Source organism: Haemorhous mexicanus, chromosome 2, assembly GCF_027477595.1.
Source record: "Haemorhous mexicanus isolate bHaeMex1 chromosome 2, bHaeMex1.pri, whole genome shotgun sequence".
NCBI lineage: Eukaryota > Metazoa > Chordata > Aves > Passeriformes > Fringillidae > Haemorhous > Haemorhous mexicanus.
In genome coordinates, this window is record NC_082342.1 from 39,829,144 (window position 1) to 39,852,949 (window position 23,806).

General features: G+C 39.0%; 1 protein-coding gene across 1 annotated transcript in view; it reads left to right on the forward strand.

Annotated features, from left to right (window-relative positions):
• Nucleotides 1-808: 808 nt before the first annotated feature.
• The window catches only part of TYR (tyrosinase), a 42,151-nt gene continuing 19,153 nt past the window's right edge, over nucleotides 809-23,806 (forward strand). Inside the window, exons 1-3 of the mRNA XM_059840360.1 lie at nucleotides 809-1,820; nucleotides 11,295-11,511; nucleotides 20,721-20,868. Coding sequence (XP_059696343.1) covers nucleotides 978-1,820; nucleotides 11,295-11,511; nucleotides 20,721-20,868 — 1,208 coding nt within the window. The 5' untranslated portion in view covers nucleotides 809-977. The remainder of the gene's footprint in view (nucleotides 1,821-11,294; nucleotides 11,512-20,720; nucleotides 20,869-23,806) is intronic.

A 23,806-nucleotide genomic window follows, 5' to 3' on the forward strand; every position in this document is an offset into this window, starting at 1 on the left:
ATGTCTAACTTTTAAATCTGCTCATGCAGCTCTGTCAGCTCTCCCCAGGCTAATGTACAAGAAGAAAGAGGTGGGTGGTCTGGAGGCTGCCCAGTAACATATTGAGTAAGGAACACAGATATGGTGTTTGCAAACTGCTTGATGGGAGAAAAACAGGAGTCAATGGTTTTTTCTTGATCCAGAGACAGATGCTCAAAGTTCTTTCTGAAAATCTATTGGCAGATTGTCTGTGTTTCCCACTAAACTGTGGAGAAGGCTGTCATGCAGACTTCTGTGTGTCATCAACTGTGAAAGCGCCATCAATTCTAGAAGAAAAAAACCTATTTTCTTATTTAGAGTATATTACTTCCCTCATCTCCTTTTGCCATGTGCTAATTCAAGAAAGGCAGTTTACACTGAAGTGCTAAAATGTTAAGTCAAATAATTTGTTCTGGTTCTTCCCTATGTTCGTACTTAATCTGACCACGTTTTATTTTTGCTTCCTGTTAGAAAAAATAGTTTGCTTACAAATTCTTTTTTTTTTTCTTTTTTATGCCTACTGTTCTTCTTATTTAACCAACCAGATTCTATTTAACCAACTATTTACTCTAAAGCATATAATCAAACTAGGAATTCTGAGAACTTACAATTGATTCAGTGTCCAAACTTTACTTTTACTTCCTCTCCAATTGCCAGGAGAGAGCAATCATGTGCTAGGCAGAAGATGAAAGTTTATAATAAATGCCTGTATTTTGAAACTTGTAGGGGGTGGGGGGAAAGTCACTTGGCTTTCACTTAAAACATGTGATAATGAGATTAACCCTGAAGTGTATTTTGTGTGTAAATGCATCCTGTGTAGGAATGGGGAAGCACATTGAAGGGTGCGCTGTAGCAGAAGTCAGCAGTGAAGCATTCCTGGTGGAGGGAAGGAATTCCTTTCATACACAGGCCTTTGGAGGGGTCAGAGAGAACACTCCATGCACTGAAGCATAACGCTGATGCTCTCCTGCTGCTCTGTCACTATGCTGCTATTTGCCCTGGCTTTTCTGCTCGTCATCCTTCAGCCGTCCGCTGGGCAGTTCCCCAGAGTCTGTGCGAATGTGCAGAGTTTGCTGAGCAAGGAGTGCTGTCCCCCCTGGGATGGAGATGGGTCCCCCTGTGGGGAGCTTTCCAGCAGAGGGTCCTGCCAGAACATCCTTCTCTCCCTGGCTCCACTGGGACCACAGTTCCCTTTTTCAGGAGTGGATGACAGAGAGGACTGGCCCTCTGTATTTTACAACCGGACATGTAGATGTGAAGGCAACTTCATGGGATTCAACTGCGGGGAGTGCAAATTTGGCTTCTCCGGGCTCAACTGCACTGAAAGGCAAGTGAAAACAAGAAGAAACATCTTCCAGCTCACCGCCAGTGAGAAGAACAAGTTTCTTGCCTATCTTAACTTGGCAAAGAACATCCCTAGCCAGGACTACGTTATTGCTACGGGCACGTATGCACAGATGAACAATGGCTCCAACCCCATGTTCAGAGACATCAATGTGTACGATCTCTTTGTGTGGATGCATTATTATGCCTCTCGAGACACACTCCTAGGTGGGTCCAATGTGTGGCGGGACATTGATTTTGCCCACGAAGCCCCCGGTTTCCTGCCTTGGCATCGGGTCTTTCTGCTGATGTGGGAACGTCAGATCCAGAGGATAACGGGGGATGAGAACTTCACCATCCCCTACTGGGACTGGCGAGATGCAGAGGACTGTGAGGTCTGCAATGATGAGTACATGGGTGGCAGACATCCCACCAACCCTAATTTACTCAGCCCAGCATCAATTTTCTCCTCGTGGCAGGTAAGAACCAGCCAAGGAAAGAGGAAGGGAATGACCCCATCTGATTTTAAGCACCTAGGTGAGGTGCACAAGATGGGGGCTTAGCCCTACTGCCTTCCCTTAGATACTCCTGGAGAGAAAGGAGGAGATACCAGAAAGCAAATCAGATTTTTAGTGGATTTTAACAGTTCATTTGTAACTTTGTCTCATTTCTTTCTGACTGTAGGATTTAGGTTGTTTAATTAAGAACATAAAAGTAAAGTGGAAGGGGGAAAGTTATGCTTTTGTGTCCAAACATAGTCTTTAACAGGTTAAACAAGCTTGACTCTGGTGTGCCAGTTAGGTGAGAGAAGCAGGATTTATGCACACAAATTTCTAGCACCATTGCAAAACAGTGGGTGACTGAATGATGGAAATAGAAGCAGATGCTTCAGAGGCTTTTCAGGCACTCTACCCCTCTCCTACTGTATTCCTCCCATCTGTGAGTTAAAAATTATCAAATTTAACTAACCTGCTTTCAATGTTAGACAGACAAACAAGTAAACCAAACCTTAAGAACAGAGAAGAATCAGCTGTATAATTCACATCAGTAGTCCAAAGAAATAGAGAAGAAATAATATCTGTTGCTCAAAGGAGCTGAGAGGCAAATGCAAAAGTGATTCTTGGCAATTAAAAGCACTTCAAATGAGGCCATAAAACACAGTGACATTACATCTATATGTAAGTGATAAGGTCTCACATAGCTGAATTATAGTGTCCTACTCTAACACTGAGGGCTTTTTTTTGTCTCTTGCTCATCCCTGCCACATTGCCTAAAACTCAGTGACAACGGTCTATCAGCTTCAATAGACGCACTCATCCATGACAATAGCAGCAGTTGCTTCTGGTGTTGAAGTCTGTGATTATGATCATCTAAATCTGCCTTCCATTTATTTCGGCAGCCCAAATGAATGTTGGGCAGTTTTAGTGATTTAACAGAGCGAGAAATTCAAGCGGCTCTGGGATATTCTGGCATATTACAAATCAGCACTCAACTGGGCTTACTGGGCTGGTTGTGCTGTATTTAGTCCTGATTTGTGCCCTCTGAATAATAGAGGGTGGGTAGACCTCTAAATTCAAGCATTTGGAGATAGGGTAACAGAACTATTCAAGTTATTCTGTGGCATACCTTTTTCTCCCTCAGACAGGAATCGTTTCAGGGACCATTCCCAGGAGAATGTTTGCATAGAGACACCCTGTAAAATTATTTTATTGACATAAACATGGATTATTGGATGTCACTTGGCCTCAGTGCCTCAGAAATTTCCTGAACACATTTAACTTAGTGTAGACATAGACATAAAATAAATAAGAAAACAAATATGCATTTTCATCCCATTTACTAAAATTCTTCTTATTTCTAACAGATTGAATCTGGATCAACTCTACTAGCTTAATTAGATTGTATTGTCAGAAAGAAGTGGATTTTATGCTGTTCTGCACTGAGCTGAATAAATGATTGTGTGAAAAATGTACATGTGGGGAAGTAGATAAAATGAAACCAGAATTGCACTGGTTACATGTGTCAAGTAGAGCTATCAATGCAGTATATTGGATGAGATAACCAGGGTAGGAGGAGACAGGTAATACACAGGAATCAGCAAATTTACTCTCAGGATTTTCTAAAAGACATGCAGCTGTCAGGCAGTTGTGTTTAGTTGTCTTTTGGTTTTTTTCAAAGGCTTTATTGTGCCTAGATTCTTAAGATATTTTTATCTTGGTAATAAATACCCAGAACTTTATGATATATTTAAGAAATAGTCAGGTTTATAATTTCTTATTTAAAATTAGTTCCCACTAATATGGTCTTAAAATAAAAAGGGTTTTTTTTATGGAACAAGTTGTTCAAACAGATATTTTTGTATAACTTTAAGAGGTGCAGGAATAAAAGGCATGCTATTTTTAAAACACATTCAGTGTCAGTGTACATAGGTAAGAGCATTTAAGTTGTTTGCTGACGTTTTCCAGGTATTTTCTGGAAATGCTTATTACTTATATTTTTCAGCAACTTCTGGAAATGTTAGAATTTTTTCAAAATTTCCAAAATATGTGATAACTTTACCTTCAAATACTAATATTTCCCTCTAATATATTCCATCTATTTATGGCTCTCCCAGCTTATCCTGAGAATGAATGAAAGAGTTTGAACAGATCAGCATTTTCAGTCATGAGTTTGGGCTAAAGATATTTCTTTATTAGCATTGAATCCAAATTTTAACAATTGCTTAATAGGGAATAGCAGTCAATACAGTAACTTCGAGTAGCACAAAGTGAGAGATCAAAATATCACTCCAGAAAATCAAAAGGGAACAAAAATAGCCTTAGCTTGAACCCAAAAACAGCCACAGATCTGCTGCAGAGTGCTCTAATTATCTAAGCTCTGTAGCTAAACAGCATGAGGGGAAAAAAAAGAAAAAAAAATAAAAGAGGAGGATCCAGAAATGTGAAGGAATTTGAAGGAATTTAACAAGAATGCTTTCAGCAAGCATTCAAAATAAAAAGAGGGCAAGAGTAACCTTGGAATAGCACATCAATAATATGGTGTCCTTTTTAGAATTTTAAGTGTCTTTACAATGCCTGCTATGTTAGGAAAGGTTTAGATTTATTTTAAAAAAGGTAAAGTGCCTATTTGCAGAAAAGCATCCCTCTTTCTTTTTTTTTTATTTTTTAATCCCAAAGAAAGGAGAAAATACTTTATTCCATTGAAGGGTTGCCATAGCAACATGGATACCCATGGATACATGCTGAAATTCTTGCTTTCACCTTACTTTTTCTTCAACATGCTGCTGTTACCACTTGGCTGAGTGAATTATCCATCCACGTTTTTCTCATATTTGTCATCTAAGTGACACTTCTGATTCCTGCCTCTTTTTTACTAGCAAGACTATCAGGAATATTTACTGGTTTTGTTTGTTTGCTTAGCTCATGTTTTAGGGTGGGTGGGAAGGGTTTTCTCATGTTTTCAGTTACTTGTTTGTGATGATTCAAGTGTTACACTCAGCATTAGGACTGCATGAGGCAGACTAATGCTTTAGTAATTTTTGCAATTCTATGTCAACTTATCAGAAAAATATATAGGAATTGGAGATATTCCATTACCTTTTTAGAGGGTGTTCTTTTGTTTCAGTGCTCTTTTCTGTAACTATACTAAGTAATGTATTTGCAAAAAAAAAAAAAAAAAAAAAAAACCAAACTAGTTGAAACTGTCCCTGCCCATGGCAGGGGGTTTGGAGTAGCTGACCTTTAAAGGTCTCTTACAACCAAAACTGTTCTATGATTCTAAATAGTAGGAGGTTAAATTTTTCTCTCTTTTATGCTAGAAGAAACAACTGAAGTCAATGGAGTTGAAGATGCATAAAAGCCTACTGCAAATTAAAAGCAGAATCTTTCTTCTGGCAGTTAATGTTAGAGTCTGGGAATCCCCACCGTGTGCTAGACATAGGATGCAGAAAATACAGTTGGAGAATCTAAGAGCTATTTCAGTTTGCTGTTGTGGTAAGCAGGATACACCACCAACTTCAGCTCCCTCTATTCTGTCTCTCGTAAGACTTGAGAGAAGCAATTGCATAACATGGAGAGCTGGCTGCTCTCAGATGTGCTGGGGTGAGCCTGCTGCCAATTCTTTGTTGCAAGCATGGAAAATTTCCCTTAGCACTTCATTCCATATCACCCTGAAGAACCACTTACACAAAAGCAAAGCTACTACAAAAGAGAAACAAGTTACACAAATAGAAAATTGATAAAATGCTTCTGAACTAATAATGACAGTACTTTAGATCCATTACCTGAAAACATGGCTTCATAAGAAATATGAATTCAGCTATTCAGACACAGTTATTTAATTCTAAGTACATTTTATCAGGAAGCTGTATTGCTAGGTGAATTGTCTGACAGCGTTTTTTGAAAGATTATTCTACACCTACCTTTAAAAACGGCAGGAAATTTTCAGATATACAAAGCCAGAAGCCAGCACTTCTTGATTCTTAGATCAGAAAAAGTCTTACATCCATCTGCTAATGGACACCCAAGGAACTCAAAAACTTTATTTTTTATTGCAACTTAATAGATTGTGGTGCCAGCTATGGGCTGGTAAATTAATAAACAAGAGCCCAAATAGAGCAACTATAAAGAAAGAATTTATGAAGTGTGTTCTCAACGATATGCTTACATGGATTATAAATTTGAAACATTTTCTGTTAGGAAGAGGTTCTTCTTCACATGCCACCTCAAGACTGCAGCAGGAGGGTATCACAATCTGTGCACAGCAGAAACAGCCACTTGGGTATCCTCAGCCTCTGTGTCCCTGTGACTGGCTGTCCACGGGATCAGGTGTGGGTGACAGTGGAGCTGGGTCCCTGAATGCTTGGCTGTTCACTAGTGTACAGCCATGCTTGCCCAGAAGTCATGAAAGGTAAAAGATAAAGAATATACACCTCTAGAGGTGTGTAAATCAATAGCTAGGTCGATTTCCTAAAAACTGGGGTTTGTTAATAATTCACCAGCAGAAGAATCTTACCATCTCTCTCCAGAGAGATGTGTCTGAGTGATTTCACAGTAGACATGGAGACAGCAGCAGTGATGGTACAGCCTGGAGACAGCTGCAGAGCTGTCAGACCAGGAGGTGCTAGTGAATGCTTCATCAGTAATTGGTAACAGACTTTCCTACTCCAGCCCAGCACCATTTAGAGGTGCTTAATCAGCTATAGGTTGCCCTTCAGTTCTGGGCTGCCTTCATGCAAAAAGGTGAAATTCAGCCAGCTTTTACTGAAGGCTGAGAAAATACCTTGAAGTCCCCAGGTTTGTTTTAATGCTGTCAGTTCATGTTTGTCTTATCTCCTTTTAGTTTGAGTTTCACAGCTCCCCCAGTTTATGTATGCACCATAAAGAGAAGAAAGACAATTAAGGACCTCACCCTTTTAGATGTTTCTTAGAATTTCTTCAAGGTTTTGCTTTGTGTATTTTCTTTTCTTTAAATTCTCTTTATCCTTTTCTTTCAATTCTCTGCATGTTTAACTTTTCCATTCCTGCCAATATTCAGCAGCATATGAAGAACCAGATATAAGTATGCACAATCTCTTAAAACCCTTTTGGTCTGCTACAGATACAGCACCTTTCAAAGTTCCACCTGTAAAAACAAGGTCCCAAGATACAGCTTTTATCTGGGGATTTCCTTGCATTTTCCCAGTTTGGTGAGTAAATGGCTTCTGGATGCCACTTAATTAGCATTAAATTATGCCAGGCCCTAATGCAGCCAAAAAAGAGAAAAAATTAAACCTCTTTATAGCTGCCAAATGTTTTAAATCCAGTGTGAGAGCTGTGCTTTAATGAGATTCCCAAGCAAGGTTGTGAGAATAAGTGGAGAAAGATAGAGAAAGATAATGAATCAGTAAAAAATATCTTTGGGTTCCATAACAAATCTCCATTCTGGACTCCAGCTCAGGAGTCCAGACTTCATCTGGGAGAAAAAGGTGAGGGGAGGTGTGAAAAAAGGCAGTGAAGTGTCTACATCACATCTCTGCGTCTGACACACATCAGCAAGTCAAGTGGCTGCTCTGACTGCAGTCTGAAGTGGTTCTTTTAGGCTATCTAATCTGCAACACAGCACTATGAAAATGTGCTCCTACAGCTTCTGGAGGGGGGCTCAGTGGCCTCAGGGGAGAAGCAGTACAAGGGATCAGTTCTGAAGGACACAGAGGTGTGGATTGGCCCTTTGAGTGGCTCTACTGCCCCAATGAACTGAGGAGCTTCAGATCACTTTTTGAGTGAGCACCTATTTTGATCCCATAGAGAATCCTCTTTTCCCAAGTGTTTAGGTATATATTACCAGTGTTGAATGCCTTTGTGAGCACATCTCTAATAAGCAAAAGTAACCCCAAGAAATCTGTCACAAAATTCCACAAAGGTTTAAATTTAAAGACTGCAGGCAAAAGACTGAACATCACTGAAATCTTCTGTAAGGCAGTTCCCTTAATTTTGGCACAGGGGCTGGTCTGTGCAAGCAGTTGCAAATTAAAAGACAAAAGGCTTTCCCATTTGCCAGAGGTGTGAGACAGTAGCCTCTACAGTCTGTTTTCTTAGAGAGAAACACACAGAGCTGTGTTCAAGATCTCAGCTGCAGTGCACAGAGGGATATTTTTTGCTGGGTGCTACAAGGTCCAGAAGCGATGCTGCATATTCTGGACTGCCATCTACTGGTATTTGCTCTGCTCACTACTTACATAAGCTTTTTCTCAGAGTATCTTCCTGACAGTTTCCTTGGGACTGGCAAATTCACACAAGCAGGTCCAGCTGGAATTTGAAGATGTGTCCAGGGTGAACTGAGAACTGAGAAATTTGATCAGGACTGTTCTAAAAGGGAATAAAATATCATGTTTTAACCAACACGTTTACACTAGAAAGTATTCCTGCTGAAGCTAAATAAGACAATGGTGTGACCCATTTCATGTGTTCTTTATGCAGATTACATCCAGAAAGAACCATTTGACTGATCTATTACCACTTACTCATCACATGACTGTTAAAGCAGCAAATTATAGTTTCAGGATAGACCCATAATTAATATCACCTAAGTTAAATATTTCTGGAAAAGCATTCTGGTTAAATTTATAACCAGGCCTTAATTTTTAGTTCACAAAAAGGATTACAGGCAAAATGTTACAGACAAGCATTATCATTCCTGGGACTTATTTTGTGGCATTTCTTGACCATGAGTTTCCAAATGCCTCTTAGCATCTGGCTTCTGTTTAGGATGAATTTGGTTAGTCAGACAGTTAATGAAGGCTACACTGAGAAATAAATGGAAAAGAACATTAGCACTCTAAAAATTTATAAGCCTCATAACATTAACAACTACATTAAATCCCACTGAAATGAATAAACAGAACAAAGGGGAAAAGTTTTTTTGTTTAGAGATATATTTAAGCTCATTCTTGAAGATTCCCTGCCTGAATATCTGAAAACTGGGTCTTGAACACAGCATGTAATTCCTCTTTAAGACACAATTAAGATATATCCCTAGGGCAGAGGGAAAACGATGGAAGATAGGAGATGGCAGGATGGAGAACCCCGGAGATATGAACCTTGATAAAGACCATAGGAGAGGTAGATACAAAATCCACACATAGGAAGCTTCTGAGCCAAGAAATAACAGAGAAACAGGTTGAGCTTCACCAGGCAGGACACATTTGCCTTCATCACTAATGACTTCTAGGGACACAGAATGGTACATTTTATAAATGAATTACTACAGCTTCTCCTGAAACATCCACCTATTTTCCTGCTAGTGGGAATCAACTCAGTAACACAAACTAATCATAAAACCAGTACAAACTATGGTTTGTGTTTATCACTGTGGGCCTATCCCTGTCACTACCTCTCCTTTCTTGGTGTGGATTCTTAGAAGAGATTCTTTAGAGACACACTCCTGACCCGAGTCCCTCTTAGAGGTGCAATCCTGACCCATTTGGTGAGCTTCTGGGGGAAACGTGCTTGTGCAACTCTGCTGGAAAACTACCTACAGCCTCCAAGGGCTCCTCAGTAGTTTTAACAGAGATAGACAGATTTCAGCTAACAGAGCAGGATGAAAGGGTAAATTGCTCTGATAAGCTTTCTTATATACTCCCAAAAAAGATGAGAATAGTTTTTTCATCATATTCATATTCATAGAAAATTTATCATTTAAGAACTCCAGGTTCTTAAGGACTCTGTGTTATATCACCAGCTTCATCAAACATTATCTATGAATTTGTCATCAAATCACTAACAAAAGGATTCATCTGATCTCCTTCCACTCTTTCAAAAGTTTGTTCAGCAGCACATCAACTTGCCTTTGGCTCTGTCTTTAGTTAGTTCAGAAGCACATCTGAGCCTCCAGGGTGTGATTCATCCCACCCTAATGCAGAAATAGAGCATTAAGTTGAACACTCTTAATTTTTCTTCCCTTGCTAACTGCAGTTCAGAGACCGTTTCAGCACTGATTTTTTTACTCATTTTATTTCACTGACTTAGTCAATGGAGAGAGTTCGGCACCCCTAGAGGTAAGTACATCTCACCTACCAGACATCTGGTTTGGGAGAGCTGTATCACACTCAGGAGATGCCTCCCTCTCCTCTGACTGCAGAGGTCACCCTGAAGTGTTGCTTCAATCTCACGGTTTCTACGTAGCTAGTATGTGTGAAATGAATCTCCCACCCACTTCCTTCAACAGAGAATTTCATGTTCTTCCATTAATCCCATTCAAAGCAGAGATGATTACTTTCACTCACCTTCTTGTTCATTGTTTTGGTCCATGAAATAGAAATAGACCTTCAGGATAAAAGAAGTTGAGGTTTCAGTGTTAGGTGTTTTCTCCCCTGTGATGTTTCACTCACTAATGAGACCTATTCTTTCCCTACCCCAATTTCTCATTAACCACATCGATTACTTGCTAAGTGCAGTGTCCTGTGTTTTAAAGGGGTCTCTTGTGGTTTGGAGTTTTACATGTTTTGGTTTTTTTTTCCAAAGGAAAGCAAAACAATAGACAGTTAAGTTTGATTCAGAGCCTCAACATTACCTCCTGATAAACAAAATAACTTCTGGGAATTATGAGAAGTTGTTCTGTTTCATCCTCATAGACCCACCATTGAATTACCTTGCTCTTCCAGGAGACTCAAATTGGACTGGCAGCTTCTGCAGATCATCTGACAAATAATGACTTTTTATGCTATTGTAATTGGACTTTGTCTGTGAACCCAAAACATTTATATAAATGATGCTGGATTCTAGCAGTATTTCACATCTTTCTCCATCTCTCTGTTTAAGATCCTTTCTCAAAATCCATCTCTACAATATTTCAGTTGGTGATATAAGTTCATCTCCACAACACTTCTAGGAAGTACAGCAGAAAATTTTCCCATATAATACAAGTAGCATCATTGACACATAGAGAAAGTAAGTGTCCATTTACTCTGAAAAAGCACACACAGATATTTTCATAATAATTTTTTTTTCATATTTTAAGTCAACATTTCCCATTCTTACTGTACTGGGTAAAAAAATATCAGTGATTATGGCTTTGTTCAGTAGCTTACTGAAGCCAAAAATCCTCCATTTAGCAAATTCAGCAGCAGATTTACCTCTGTGTCCTGCTGCATTCGTGGGTAACACTGAATTTAGCCTCACTGAGTTTTCAAGAGCATGAATGATTTGATGCCTTAGTCTATATGGGTAATTTCAGATACAGATCAGTGTATTACTTCAAAATGTGCACTGTATTAGAGGGCTGGTTTCTATTAAATAACCATATTATATTAAAATCATACACATAAAACATAAAAAACAATATATATTCTTGAAACAAACTTGTTGCATTGTACATTTCTTTTGTTCTTCAAAAAAAAAAATCATCCAAGTACCTCTTTTTTTTTTTTTTTTTTTTTTTGTAGTTGCAACTCCTCTAATAGAAAGTGTTTTATCCAGGTAATCTGCACTCGGTCTGAAGACTACAACAGCCAACAAGCTTTATGCAGTGCCACAAGCGAGGGGCCTATAAGGAGAAATCCTGGGAACAATGATAAATCAAGGACCCCAAGGCTACCATCCTCAGCTGATGTCGAGTTTTGCCTTTCTCTGACTCAGTATGAATCTGGACCCATGGATAAAATGGCCAATTACAGTTTCCGAAATACTTTGGAAGGTAACGTGTTTTATTCTATTACACCATTTCCAGCTGTAAATTGATTCTCTCTGGGCTTAGAGTCTTCAAACTCCGGGCAGTTTGAATTGATTTGGTGAAGGATAACTGTAAATAAAAGAAAAAGTTATGCTTTCACCTGGAATAGCAGAAGACAGAAAGAACCACATTAAAGGCATTTGATAGCAAACTAGACACTAGACTGGATCAGACCCTAAGCCTGTTAGGAGATATTGTCTCCTGCTACAGCCAGCACCAGGCACTGCAAAAAAATACAGGACAGCAGAAAAGGAGAACATCCAACAACCTGCTTGTGCACAACCATGAGTAACCCCCTAGCCATGGAGAGTGCATGTTTGCCCTAGAATTCACTGTCTTCCAGGGACCAGGCCGGATAACAAAAGTGAAAGAGGATGTTGCCAGCTGGCATGTTATGTCTACATCATTCCACTGTGAACTCCACAGCAGACTTTTTTCCAAACTCTAAGAAACATGGATTAAGTTATCCCTCAAAAATGACACTTAGTATAATTTCCAAAAGAATTTAGTGGTTTAGTTATCCAGCTATTTAACCTCATTTGAATTTTCCTAATTAGCTAGTAAGCAAAAGTTCTTTACTAAAAGAAATTCGTAATTATCTGTCTACTAAACTCTTTTGAATCTTGCAAAATTTCAAATAAGCAAGGATAACACGTTTTACATTTAACAATAAATATATTTCTACAATATCAGGTATCAGCTGAATTAAATGTGATCTACTTTTGATTTCTCAGAGCTTTTGGTTTTCAAAGAACTGCAAAAGGGCATAACAATATAAAATAGGAGTAGGAGTGAGGCTAAGAAAAGAGTCATAAAGATGATAAGAGGGATGAAGCAACTCTTTAATGAAGACAGGCTGAGAGAGATGAGGTTCAGCTTGCAGAAGAGAAGTCTCCAGGGGTAAATAACTGGGATCTCCTAGTACATTAAGGGGGCTTAAAAAAGAAGGGAGAGGAACTTTTTATATGGGCAGATGGAGAGAGGACAAGGGGCAATGTTTTTAAACTGAAAGAGTGAAGGTTTAAATCAGATATAAGGAAGAAATTTCTTTACTCAGAAGATGGTGAGGCACTGGCACATGTTGAATGGAAAAGCTGTCCCATCCCTAGAGTGTTCAAGACCAGGCTGGTTTGTGTCCTGAGCAACTTGATCTAGTGAGTGGCATCCCTGCCCATGGCAGAGGAGTTGGAGCAAGATGATCTTTAAGGTCCTTTCCTACCTTCACCATTCTATGAGTCTAAAAAAGTTTCAATATGTTCCGTCTAAGTCTTAATGCAATGTGGAATGCCATAAAGCTTTTTTGGGAGAAGTGGACCATTTTGTTTTTTAAAAATAATCAGAAATTCAGACTTTGTCCGTTGCAGCCTAGAAAGAATCCAGACAGTAATTGTCTGCATCTCCAAACGCAGCTGCATTTTCTGTCCCTGAAAACAGAAACTACATGAAGTATTGGAAAGAAAAAGATGACATAACTAAGTAGAGGTTTGCTTACATTTTACTCCATGAAGTGTGTAAATAGATGCAAAGGATTAGAGAAAAAGGAATAGAAGTAAACAAGTAATGAATTACTGAGGACCTACCATCATGCTACTGGTATTGTAAACAAAAGCAAAAGCAGTCTGTGAGAGTTTTTTATTTTGTTTTTTAACCTGAATTCTTTCAACACAACTTCAGACCACAGGACCACAAACATTTCTGCAACCAGCTTATTTAGATAACAGAATACTGAATGGCAATGAAGTCAAGAATTCATGGCTAATGTTGAAAAAAAATGGGGTAAAGTTTTAAAAGAAATTTTACTGAAAAAAAATCCCTTATAATTGCATTAACTCATTCCTTAGAAATGGCTAGCTTCATTTTTTGTTGTGTAAAAATGCCAAGCTTAGATTGGTGATTTGCATTTACTGTCTCTGTGCCTACTTCTTTATTGCGTTCTTTCAAATGTGTTAGGACCTTTGTAGATCCTAACATTTTGTTTTTTTTCAAAGCAAAACATTTTTCAACCCTGCTTTACTTATTTGCACAATCTTGTGCCAATACACCTAGGGTCAAATTCTAATTCCTTTTAGACTGTAAGGAAATCCAGAGTAAGTGCATTGACCTTAATGGAGTTACTCTAGGTTTACAAAAGGTGAACAGAACTAAGTCAGTAACTGTAATTGAGCAGTTCCTGATTTACACCAATGTGAGATTTACACCTCAGTTTCAGTTCTGTAATGAAAAATACTTGTGATCACATAGAACATCCCCTTCTGGGCAAAACTTAATGTTTTTTCATTCTTCAGTGCACTGGAACAAAGGCTGAAACTTTCAACCTTCAAAGGGGCAAGTATCAGCATCATTGTGAGCAGATGACAACAAGGCAGCTGAAATTTCTGTTTGACTAACATAAAGTGCTGCTGCAGAGACAGAAATTATGTCACTGAAGAATTTATAGCACAACATCCATAAGCAGAAAAGGTCAATATTGTTCAATAAAACACTCCCATGAGGCTGTGCCCATGAATTGCCCTCTCTGTGACAGACCAGATTCTGCTACGAATGAAAAACAACAGGTTAAGAGCAGCTTACACTTTGCCCCTGGAAGCAATTATTTTAAATAGGTTTCGTTGATTCGTGGTCCTAACTGGGGAACACTGCTGACTTCATTGGAAACTTCATGGACACAAGAGAACAGAAAATCAGCCTAGTTTAAAAGCATCCAGAAAGATCAGAAAAGGATTAGCTGACTGCTAATTAAGTAATTTGGCTTCTTTGTTCAGTTCAGTTTTGGAGTGTGACGCTTTGAAGGCTACTACCTAAGAATAAGAAATGGCTGAAAAATTTAGACTTTCTTTTTCTCAATGAGCAGATTCCACAGTTGAAATTAGTTTATTCACAGCAACTTCAAATGAAAAGCAAGGCCTTCTAAGTTTTGCACAATGTCACAGAAGAACACTGAAAAATTCTAAAACCCTGTATCACTCATTATTCATGAATTAACTCATGACAAATGGTATCAAGCCAAACCATGTCATAGCATTCCATTGTCTGTCACAATTATGTATTGTTGCTGCTACTTTGTCACGAAATAACTGAATAAAACATCAAACATTTCAAAATGTAATTTCATTTCAAAAGAACATTTTCCCTTTTTTTCTGAAATGAGAAATTTTCATCTGGAAAACTCTTCTCAGTATGTTCACAGCAATCCATAAAGCTATAGAAAAAATGGTTTCTAAAAATGAAGTTAGCCAACAGAAAACTTCTAATTGAAAAAGTTTCAGGCTACAGCCAACATTCCTTACCCTGTTTGAACCTCCACCCCTAGGTAAATTTGTGCTGTGCACTGAAAAAAAGTTGTCAGGTTGCAAAGAGTCATTGCTAGAGAACTAGAAAGACTACTCAGCACAGATCACATTGAAACTCTACTAGAGAAATTTTAAGAAAAAATAAGTAGATAGTGACATGGTCTAAATTAGATAATCACAAACTTTGATTTACTCCAGTCACATGGGTCAAAATCCATGGATCTTGCAGCTAGAGAGATTACAGTAATAACACCACCTGAGAAAGTATGAAAGATTTAACCCTGAAAAATTTCCTGTGAATTTGCCAATGGCATAAATACTGCAGAAATAGCAGCTAGAAGAACATCACTAACTTCAAAGAGCTTCAAGAATATGGCCTTAAAATTCTTATGCTCCTCCTGTTTTAATGCATATGCATCTATCTGGCCTGAACGTCTCTAAAATGTGAAAACTTTATTAAAGAAAACAATCATACTCAGGGAGAATGGGAAAAAGTTGAACTCAGAGAACCATGGAATCATTTAGACTGGAAAAGATGTTTAAGATCATTGAGTGCTACCATAAGTCCAACACTGTCATGTCCATCACAAAACCATAGAATCACAGAATTATTAAGATTGGAAAAAGTGTCTATGATCTCCAAATCCTGCCATTTTCACTATTAAACCATATTTCCAGGTGCCATATACAGATGTTTTGCAAACACTTCCAGGCATGGTGTTTCTATCACTTACCTGGACAGCCTGTTCCAATGCCCAGCCACCCTGTTCAAGCAGATATTTTTTCTAAAATCTATTCTAAACTTCCCCTGTGCAACTTGAGGTAACTTCCTCTTCTGTTGCTTGTTGCCTATGAGAAGAGGCTGACCCCCATCTTGCTTCACCCTCCTTTCAGGCAGCTGTAGACTGATCAGGTCCCCTCTGAGCCTCCTTTTCTCCAGGCTAAACACCCCCAGCTCTCTCAGAAACTCCTCACAGAACTTGTGCTCCAGATCCTTGCCCAGCTCCATTGCCCTTCCCTGGACATGCTCCAGCCCCTCAATGCAATGAGGGGCCCAGAACTGAGCACAGGATGCGCTGAGTACAGGGGACAGTCACTGCCCTGCTCCTGCTGGCCACACCCTGGCTGATCCAGGCCAGGATGCCATTGGTCTCCTTGGCCACCTGGGCACACACTGGAGCAGCTGCTGTCAACTAACAGGTCTTTTTCCAATGGGTGGCTTTCCAGCCACTCTTTCCCAAACCTGTAGCATTCACGTTGGGAACCACCATTTCAGCTGGATGAACCTCATACAATTTTCCTCAGCCCATTAATCCAGCCTGTCCAGATCTCTCTGCAGAGCCTTATTCCAGCCCAGAGGAGGGCAATGGGGTAGTGAAGGGTCTGGAGCACATGTCTTATAAGGAGCTTCTGAGAGAGGTGAAGTTGTTTAGCCTGAGGAAAAGGAGGCTCCTGGGGGACCTTAACACTCTCTGAAAGTAGGTTGTAGCCAAGTGGGGTTGGTCTCCTCTACCCAGAAACTACAGCAGGATGAGGGGACACAGCTCCAAGCTGTGCCAGGAGAGATTTAGGTTGGGTATTAGGAGGAATTTCTTCACAGAAAGTGTGATTAGACATTGTAATGGGCTGCTCAGGGAGGTGGTGGAATCTCTATCCCTGGAAGTGTTTAATGAAAGAGAGGACATGGCATTTAATGCCATGGTCAAGTTGACACGGAATGTTTGTTTGAACTGGATGATCTCAAAGGTCTTTTCCAACATCATTGATTCTGTGATTCCTGGCCTCCAGCAGATGAACCATCCAGCTTAGTGTTTTCTGCAAATTCACTGGGAGTGCAAATCAATCCCCTCAACGTGCAACAAACAAAGCAGAATTTGGCCTTTAAAGTACCAGCTGTCCTTTCCACTGGCCTAGAAAGTCACACAAAACTAAAATTTATTTTGTCAGAAATACTGTTTTGCAGTTCAGAAAACCACTTGCAAAACTGTTATGGATATCTAAATGATGCTAGGGATGCCAGAGATGCTAAGCAGTTCCCCAAGATAATTAAAGCAGATAGGATTGTTGGAATGGATCCTCCACTTCTGTAGCACTTTGCAGTGCTAATGCTCTCCCAGCTCTGCATACCTGCTGTTAAGTGTAGTTACAGCACTTCAGTCAGTGGCAAATGAGCAACTGAGGAAAACACTACCTGCTTTCTACATAAAGTTCTGCACTTGACTGATGGTGCATGGACATCTATGGTCTCTGATAGCAGATTGAAAAATCCACTGTTAATGTAATTAAGTGCTCTATTAAAAGACATACACCTGAGCTAATTGCATGCTGAATGAGAACCATCTATATACCATCCTAAAAACTATCAGGCAGCCTTAATTTTTGAGTGGCATCATTATTTTCTATTATAATAAACTTTTGTCTAAATTTCCATCTGATTTAATTTAGCCTGGCTCAGTAAAGTTACTTGAAATGCACTGAGCCACTGTTGCTGGTCCACAGTGTTAGGAGCAGGAGCAGAACAAGGTTTATGAAGCCCTAAAACTGATATTTCTCTTTTCCAAATCACTGGAGAAACTTCACTTCAGTGATGTATGTCCTGATAGCTATTTCTGATGCACCATAATCAACCAAAGGTTTATAAGAATGTCTCAATGTTACAGCTTCCTATACTGGCCAAGATGATTTAGTAGCTCACTGCAGACTCCTCCATCCATTTGTCAGTCGCTCTCCCTCCTTTTTTTGGTACCATCACTTATCTTCATCATATCCTTATCTGAGAGTCTGCATTTTAGGGGCCTGGGAAAAAAACCTGAGATCCTACACTCCAGGGTAGTTTCCTGCCAGAATAGTCAGTGAAATCAGTTCACAAAAGGACTGACGAGGTAAAGTTAGTGCAGAGGAGAGGAAGGCACAGCATGGGGCAAGGCAGCTGGAGGAAGAAGAGTTCCCCTACACAGAGAAGAAGAACTCTTATTTCAGCTCACTGCTTGCATCTGTAGTCTCACATCTGCTTTAGAGGTGATTTTACAGCAGCTACCTCAGCAAAGTTTCCTGTACTCTGAGAAAACTTTGAAGTTTTCACATGTTCTTTTTGGGCGACTCGACTCTAGCATGTCATCCTGCATAACTGATTGTACTGAAGTGTTTTAAAAAGCCTAAAGAATAAGACCCAAGCTAATAAGTCACAGTGACATCACATCATGGCTTTATTCCTGCTAACTTACAAATTTATATGGAGTTGAGCTACATGGAGTTGAGATCAGATGTTAGAACTTCTAACGTGTGGGGTTAAACACGACATCAACTTTGACACTGAGTGGATGCACCCCAATTATCTGGAGCTGGAGGGTGGGGTTGCTCAAGCTTTTCCAGTGCAGAAATTTTGATGATTAAGATAAATTACTTATGTGCAGATGTTCCATGAAAAGCTGTCCAGAGCCAAAATGAGTATTCAGTGTATTTTTATGAATGATTAGATCAAGTGTTTAAAATGCATTAAGAAATGTAAGAAGCATCCAAAGTCTGATATCAAACATATAGCTGTCTACCCAGACCCTGCAATAAGTTTTTTTCCCCTTAAACATACTTAGATACTTAATGCAGTAGAACATAAGTGGAAGAATTGCTTCAGAATGATACACAGATGTATGCTATCCAGTTAATGTTCACAGAAATGTCCCAGTATTGCCAAATTGACTGATTCCAATAACCATGTGCAAGAAATCCAAAATTGTGGCCACTTCTTCCTGTGAGTTCTGGACAGACTGTCAATGTACATATATTCTTTATAAGTAATATTTTACTCTGTTTTTTCCCCTGATTTGATATAAAACATAGCATTCACCATCCTGCAGATTTCTGTGGGCCCAATTTTCACTTTGAGAACTTCTGTCCTTTGCTGTTTAAGTGACCAAGCAGACTCTGGAATTCTGGTCCATATCTGATGTACTTAAAATCTGCAGGTGTTAATGTGTTCTTCTTTGTTTCCTGAATCCAGACATACTTTGCCCTAAAGTTTACAATATTCAAAGCAAGCCAACTCTACCTTCGCCAAATGTCCTAATTATATTTTCAACTCTGATTTCCCCTAAATTTTTCAAAAGATTTGTCATATTATAGACTCAGAAAGATGGATGGCTATTACTGGTTTTTTGGTTCTTAGGTGCCATAATTGTTATTTGATTCTTATATATACCAGTGGGTTCATGCCAGATGCTCTCCGCTTGTTTGAAGAAGTTGACTGACAACAAAAGGCCCAATGAGGGCCCATCCAGAGTGGCAAAGCAATGCAATAATTTCACACAGAAAATCAGAGTCTCAGTTGGGTGTAAAACTCAGGTTTCTAAGTTCAGAGTATGACCCTACTCATAAGGCAACTCTGGCCACGTCTCAATTAATACCTTGTCTGACTCAGAGAGGAGCAAATCCAGAGCAAGGTAGCTGAAACTGTGGACCCAAATTCCATGTTGCATGTAAGGGTTTTCACAAGGAAGGGTTTTTTTCATACTGGCTGTGGTTTAGTCTCCTGAACTGAACACCCACTTACAGTTGGCGCGTTTTAGATTTTCTCCAAAGGGAATCCAGGTGGCAAAGTCAGCAATTGCCCCGTGGTGTGAGTAACAGAGTCAAGTAGCAAGACTGTTGGGAGATTCACTTCAACAGTATATTACTGATTCTCATTCAAATGCTAGCTCTTCACCCAAATAAGTTAATAAAGCAAGTGTTCAAAGTCCATTAGGAATTTCCCATAGATAAAAGCTAATATCTTTATTTTCTCCACCTTGCAGATATGATAAACTAAAACAATATTTGGGAAATACTGAGGATCAACCCAATGACCATATTGTTCACAGCTCTTTTTTTTTGATAATTAAATTGTGAAGAAGTTTTAATGTGCCTCTATTGAGCTTCCTCTTCCTACAGCTTACAGAAATTGTGAGAAGAAGACACCTACAGTAACCAAACAGAAAAGACAGATATGAGAGACTTTGTGGCATGGATTAAATATCAGAACTACCATCAGGTTCAGAAACAGACTGGGAGGACAATATTTCTTTCTCTTTCTATTCTCTGGGGAAATCCCAGAGAAGGATCAGATGGTTGAGTTGACTTTTACTAGGAGTCGTTGCAAGTAGGTTGGAGGCATGGCTGATGGGATGATGAGTGGGGCTATAACTTCAGACTTAAATATAGACAGGCTACCAAGATAAAAACTAACGCACAAACTCATCTTCCAGTATTTCCTGCTTGGGAGTTGGTCTGTACAAACTCTTCCAAAAGCCCATCTTTTAAGTGTCCTCCAAAATAACAGCAGTCCACAGACTTCAGTCCTGCAAGTCTGACTGTAAAAAATGATTGATTACTCACCAAATCCTTCTGTAGAGGTTATAGATTGTATTGTGTTGGCTCCTATCAATAAAAGAACGTGTTCTGTAGAGGCAAACATTAATGGATGACATTAATATGATGAGATAAAATAGCCTGTTTTATCTTAGGAGCCTGTAAGTACAGAGATTAAAAATGGAAATAAAGCAAAAAAGTATTCTCAACATAAATAAATGTCCACACATAAATGTCTATAGGGATTATGTTGTGTTTTATCAGCCAGACAAAATAGAGCAAGAAATTTAAAAATATAAAGCAATTAAGCAGTACATTTGCTGACATGCTGCATTAGCTACACGGCAGGAGTTTTAATTTAGCTTATTTTAATTTCATCTTTGCTATGCCTTTGAAATATATTAGCACTCCTTTACAAGTTTTCCTAAGCTCTTGTCTAAAAAGCTGAATATAAATGAATGGAAAGCAAGCACTTTGATCTTCACTGTTACTGGAAAAGGAATTATACACATTGTCATATCAGCCTGTGATTTTTCTCTGCAGGCTTTGCTGATCCTCAGACTGCGATATCAAACCCGGCACAAAGCGGTTTGCATAACGCCCTTCACATCTACATGAATGGCTCCATGTCCCAAGTACAAGGCTCTGCAAATGATCCTATCTTTGTCTTACACCATGCATTTGTGGACAGGTAAGTTTCATTTTCCTGAGTAAAACTAATTCCTTATGTGGTTTTTGGGTTTTTTTTTCAGTGAGGTTTTCACCTGCATTTCAAAGAGTGCAAACATTTTACATTTTTTTACACACACATTTTCAGACATGTAGAAAGGAACTGTGCTGTTATTTGGAAGTATGTGTCTTTCCTAACCAGTCTGTATGTTCACTGGATTAAATATGATTTGATGAGTTGACAAATGCACTCAGCTTTTATTAAAAAGGTAAAAATAGTCCTTCAATGATGTCACAATGATTAATATATATGAATGTGTATGTCAGGAAGTTTGGATCAAAAGTGAGTGACTCATTTTAACACGACTATAATCATTTGGAGCAATTCCTTTACATTCTAAATGTCAGGGCTGTTTCAATTTCTATTCCATAAGGAAAATCTAAGCCTGCTATTCATAAATAAAGGGGAAAAATTAGTATTTAAGTGTGACAAACAAAATTCTGACTGTTTCTTGATGAAAGAGAAGAGTACAGCTGTGCATAATGAAAGGAGAGCAAACAGAAGGATATCATGTTTATTAATAAGAAAGGGTAGGAGAACACAGATTTGCAAGAAACTGTTGAAATTGCTACATTAAGGGCAACATTCCCAGATTTCATTTCTGTGCCACTATAGTACATGTGAATGGCTACAAACAATTTACTCTGGACTGCATTTACACCAAATTGTGATGACTAAAGAGCAATTTAAAGAAAAAAAAAAAAAGCTAAACAAAGAACTGTAAAAGCCACACAAACAACACTTGCTCTGGAGCAGTTTATATTTTCTTATCTATCTTCTACTTTTTCTCCACTAATTGCTACTTGACTACTGCATTGCTTAAGGCAAAAAAAAAAAAAAACAACAAAAAAAAAAAAAACAAACTTCCATAAATCTGCATGTTCAGAAACCTACTGTCTGAGACTGCCTGCGTGCAGCAAGGTACCTATTGAGATGAAGACCAATGGTTTTTTCCTTTGGGCCACTGAGGCATGCAGCATAGGAGGGGTGCAGATTACAGCTTGCCAGGATCATCTTGCAGTCTCAGGCAGCTCACATCAAAACTCTTATATAAAACTTTATCCTATTTAACTAAAAAGCTGGTAGGTGTAAAAATACTAAATTCAAGTTGGGCTTTTGCTCCTTATATATATTTAAATTATAAGAGGACTGAAAAAAAAATACCATCTATATCTAATAAAAATCTATTTTTATATATATATAAAATAGATTATATATTTAATGAGCCCAATGATTATTTTAACCATCCAGAAATAAGGCATCAAGTAAGGCAGGTCACCCAGGCATCAGTAGAATTGTTCTTTCAATGGCTGACTTACATGTCTTCAGCTCCGTATATCGTAGGGTATAATTAGCCTTCTGGAGGTGTCAGTTTTGAAAATCTTTTATGTGAAAAGCTTTTCTTGAGGACATTTTAAACCTTACACAGTGTAGATTAGCTGTGATTTAGCATATCCATACATTCACTGCTTCACAGGATGGATGGATGAGGGTTTCAAGTGTGGTTACCAAGCTCAAGTTGGTGCCTGAAAATCAACTTTCCAGCATCTAGGCTATTAAAAAAAAAAAAGGATCACTTGAATACTCAGAGAAAAGGAACACAGAAGAGAAAAATATTTTGGGCCATATCAGAAGAATTGTTTTCTTTAGACATTGACACTTGCAGGAGACCTTTGCACCTCTTAGCTCCTACTCATTGCAGGCTTAAATAGCACCTTGGTCTTCATGACAACCCTTTCCACCGAGGAATTTCAGCCATAGTCATTATGAGTCCCTGGAAATAATTCTTATAACTGTAGTTGTTATCAATTTTAAAAGGCAAAATTATTTGCAAATTATAACCTCATTAAACTGTACTAGTGTTGAGAAAATAAACCACTGCACAGGCTCTGTGGGGACAGTGAGATATGCATGATGCAACCTCATCCCATCTGTGGCAGAAAGGCACCACCAGTGCTCTGCAGATGCTGTGATATGGGCTTTAGTACACACAGCTGTAAAATCTGAGAATAATGCTGCCTTTTGTGTAGGTGACAGAAATGCATTTGCCTGATTCAGGTTACTTAGCATCTCTATCTGTGACAGATTAATCATGCTTTTAGTTATAATTAATAAGTAGGTGACTGATAGGTACATACAGTGCATATTAGAAAATCCTGTTCCTCTCCTACATAGACTTGAAGGGCTGCAAGGAAATTCTTTTCTGAGAGGCAAGCAAGAATGCAAAGAGTAGAGGAAGAGGGAGACAGTCTCCAGAGAAGCAGAAGCACATTTTTTGGTCCTTAGCAACTTTTTCTCATTAGGGCAGAACACTTTTGAGCTGACTGCTAACATTATATTGGGCCAATGGGTTTTTAACTAACTTTTCAACTGTATCTTCTGATGAGTACAGCAACCACAGTTCTGCTGGGTTTGCAGAGGCAGGGAGCAGCTCTGTGTCAGGAAATCAAGAGTGGACACGCACTTTGAGCATCCAAGTAGGATCTCACTGAGAAATTTCCTCACTCCACTGCAAATTCCTTGGGTGAAACCCAGCACGCAGCTTTCTCTCCCAAACTTTCATCCCCTGGAGATGTGTTTCCTTCCCATTGATTTCAATGAGGCCTTTGAGGAGCTGTGGATCTGAGCTTGAGCTAACCCATCTGTACAGTGGGAGATATTAGATGCCTACGCAGCAGGGATGCTGTCAGGCTAAATGTATTAATGACTGTGAAATGCTCAGTTACATCCATAATAGGAGTGATAGCAATAAGGCAATAGATCATTGGAACTGATTTTGCATGGAAACATATGGTACAGAGGAGGATAAACAAGTGTATACGGAGTCTGCTGACAGGTGTGAGCCAAATGTTAGGAGTTGCTTTCTAAACTGAGCAACAGGCAGCCTACCATCTGCTGT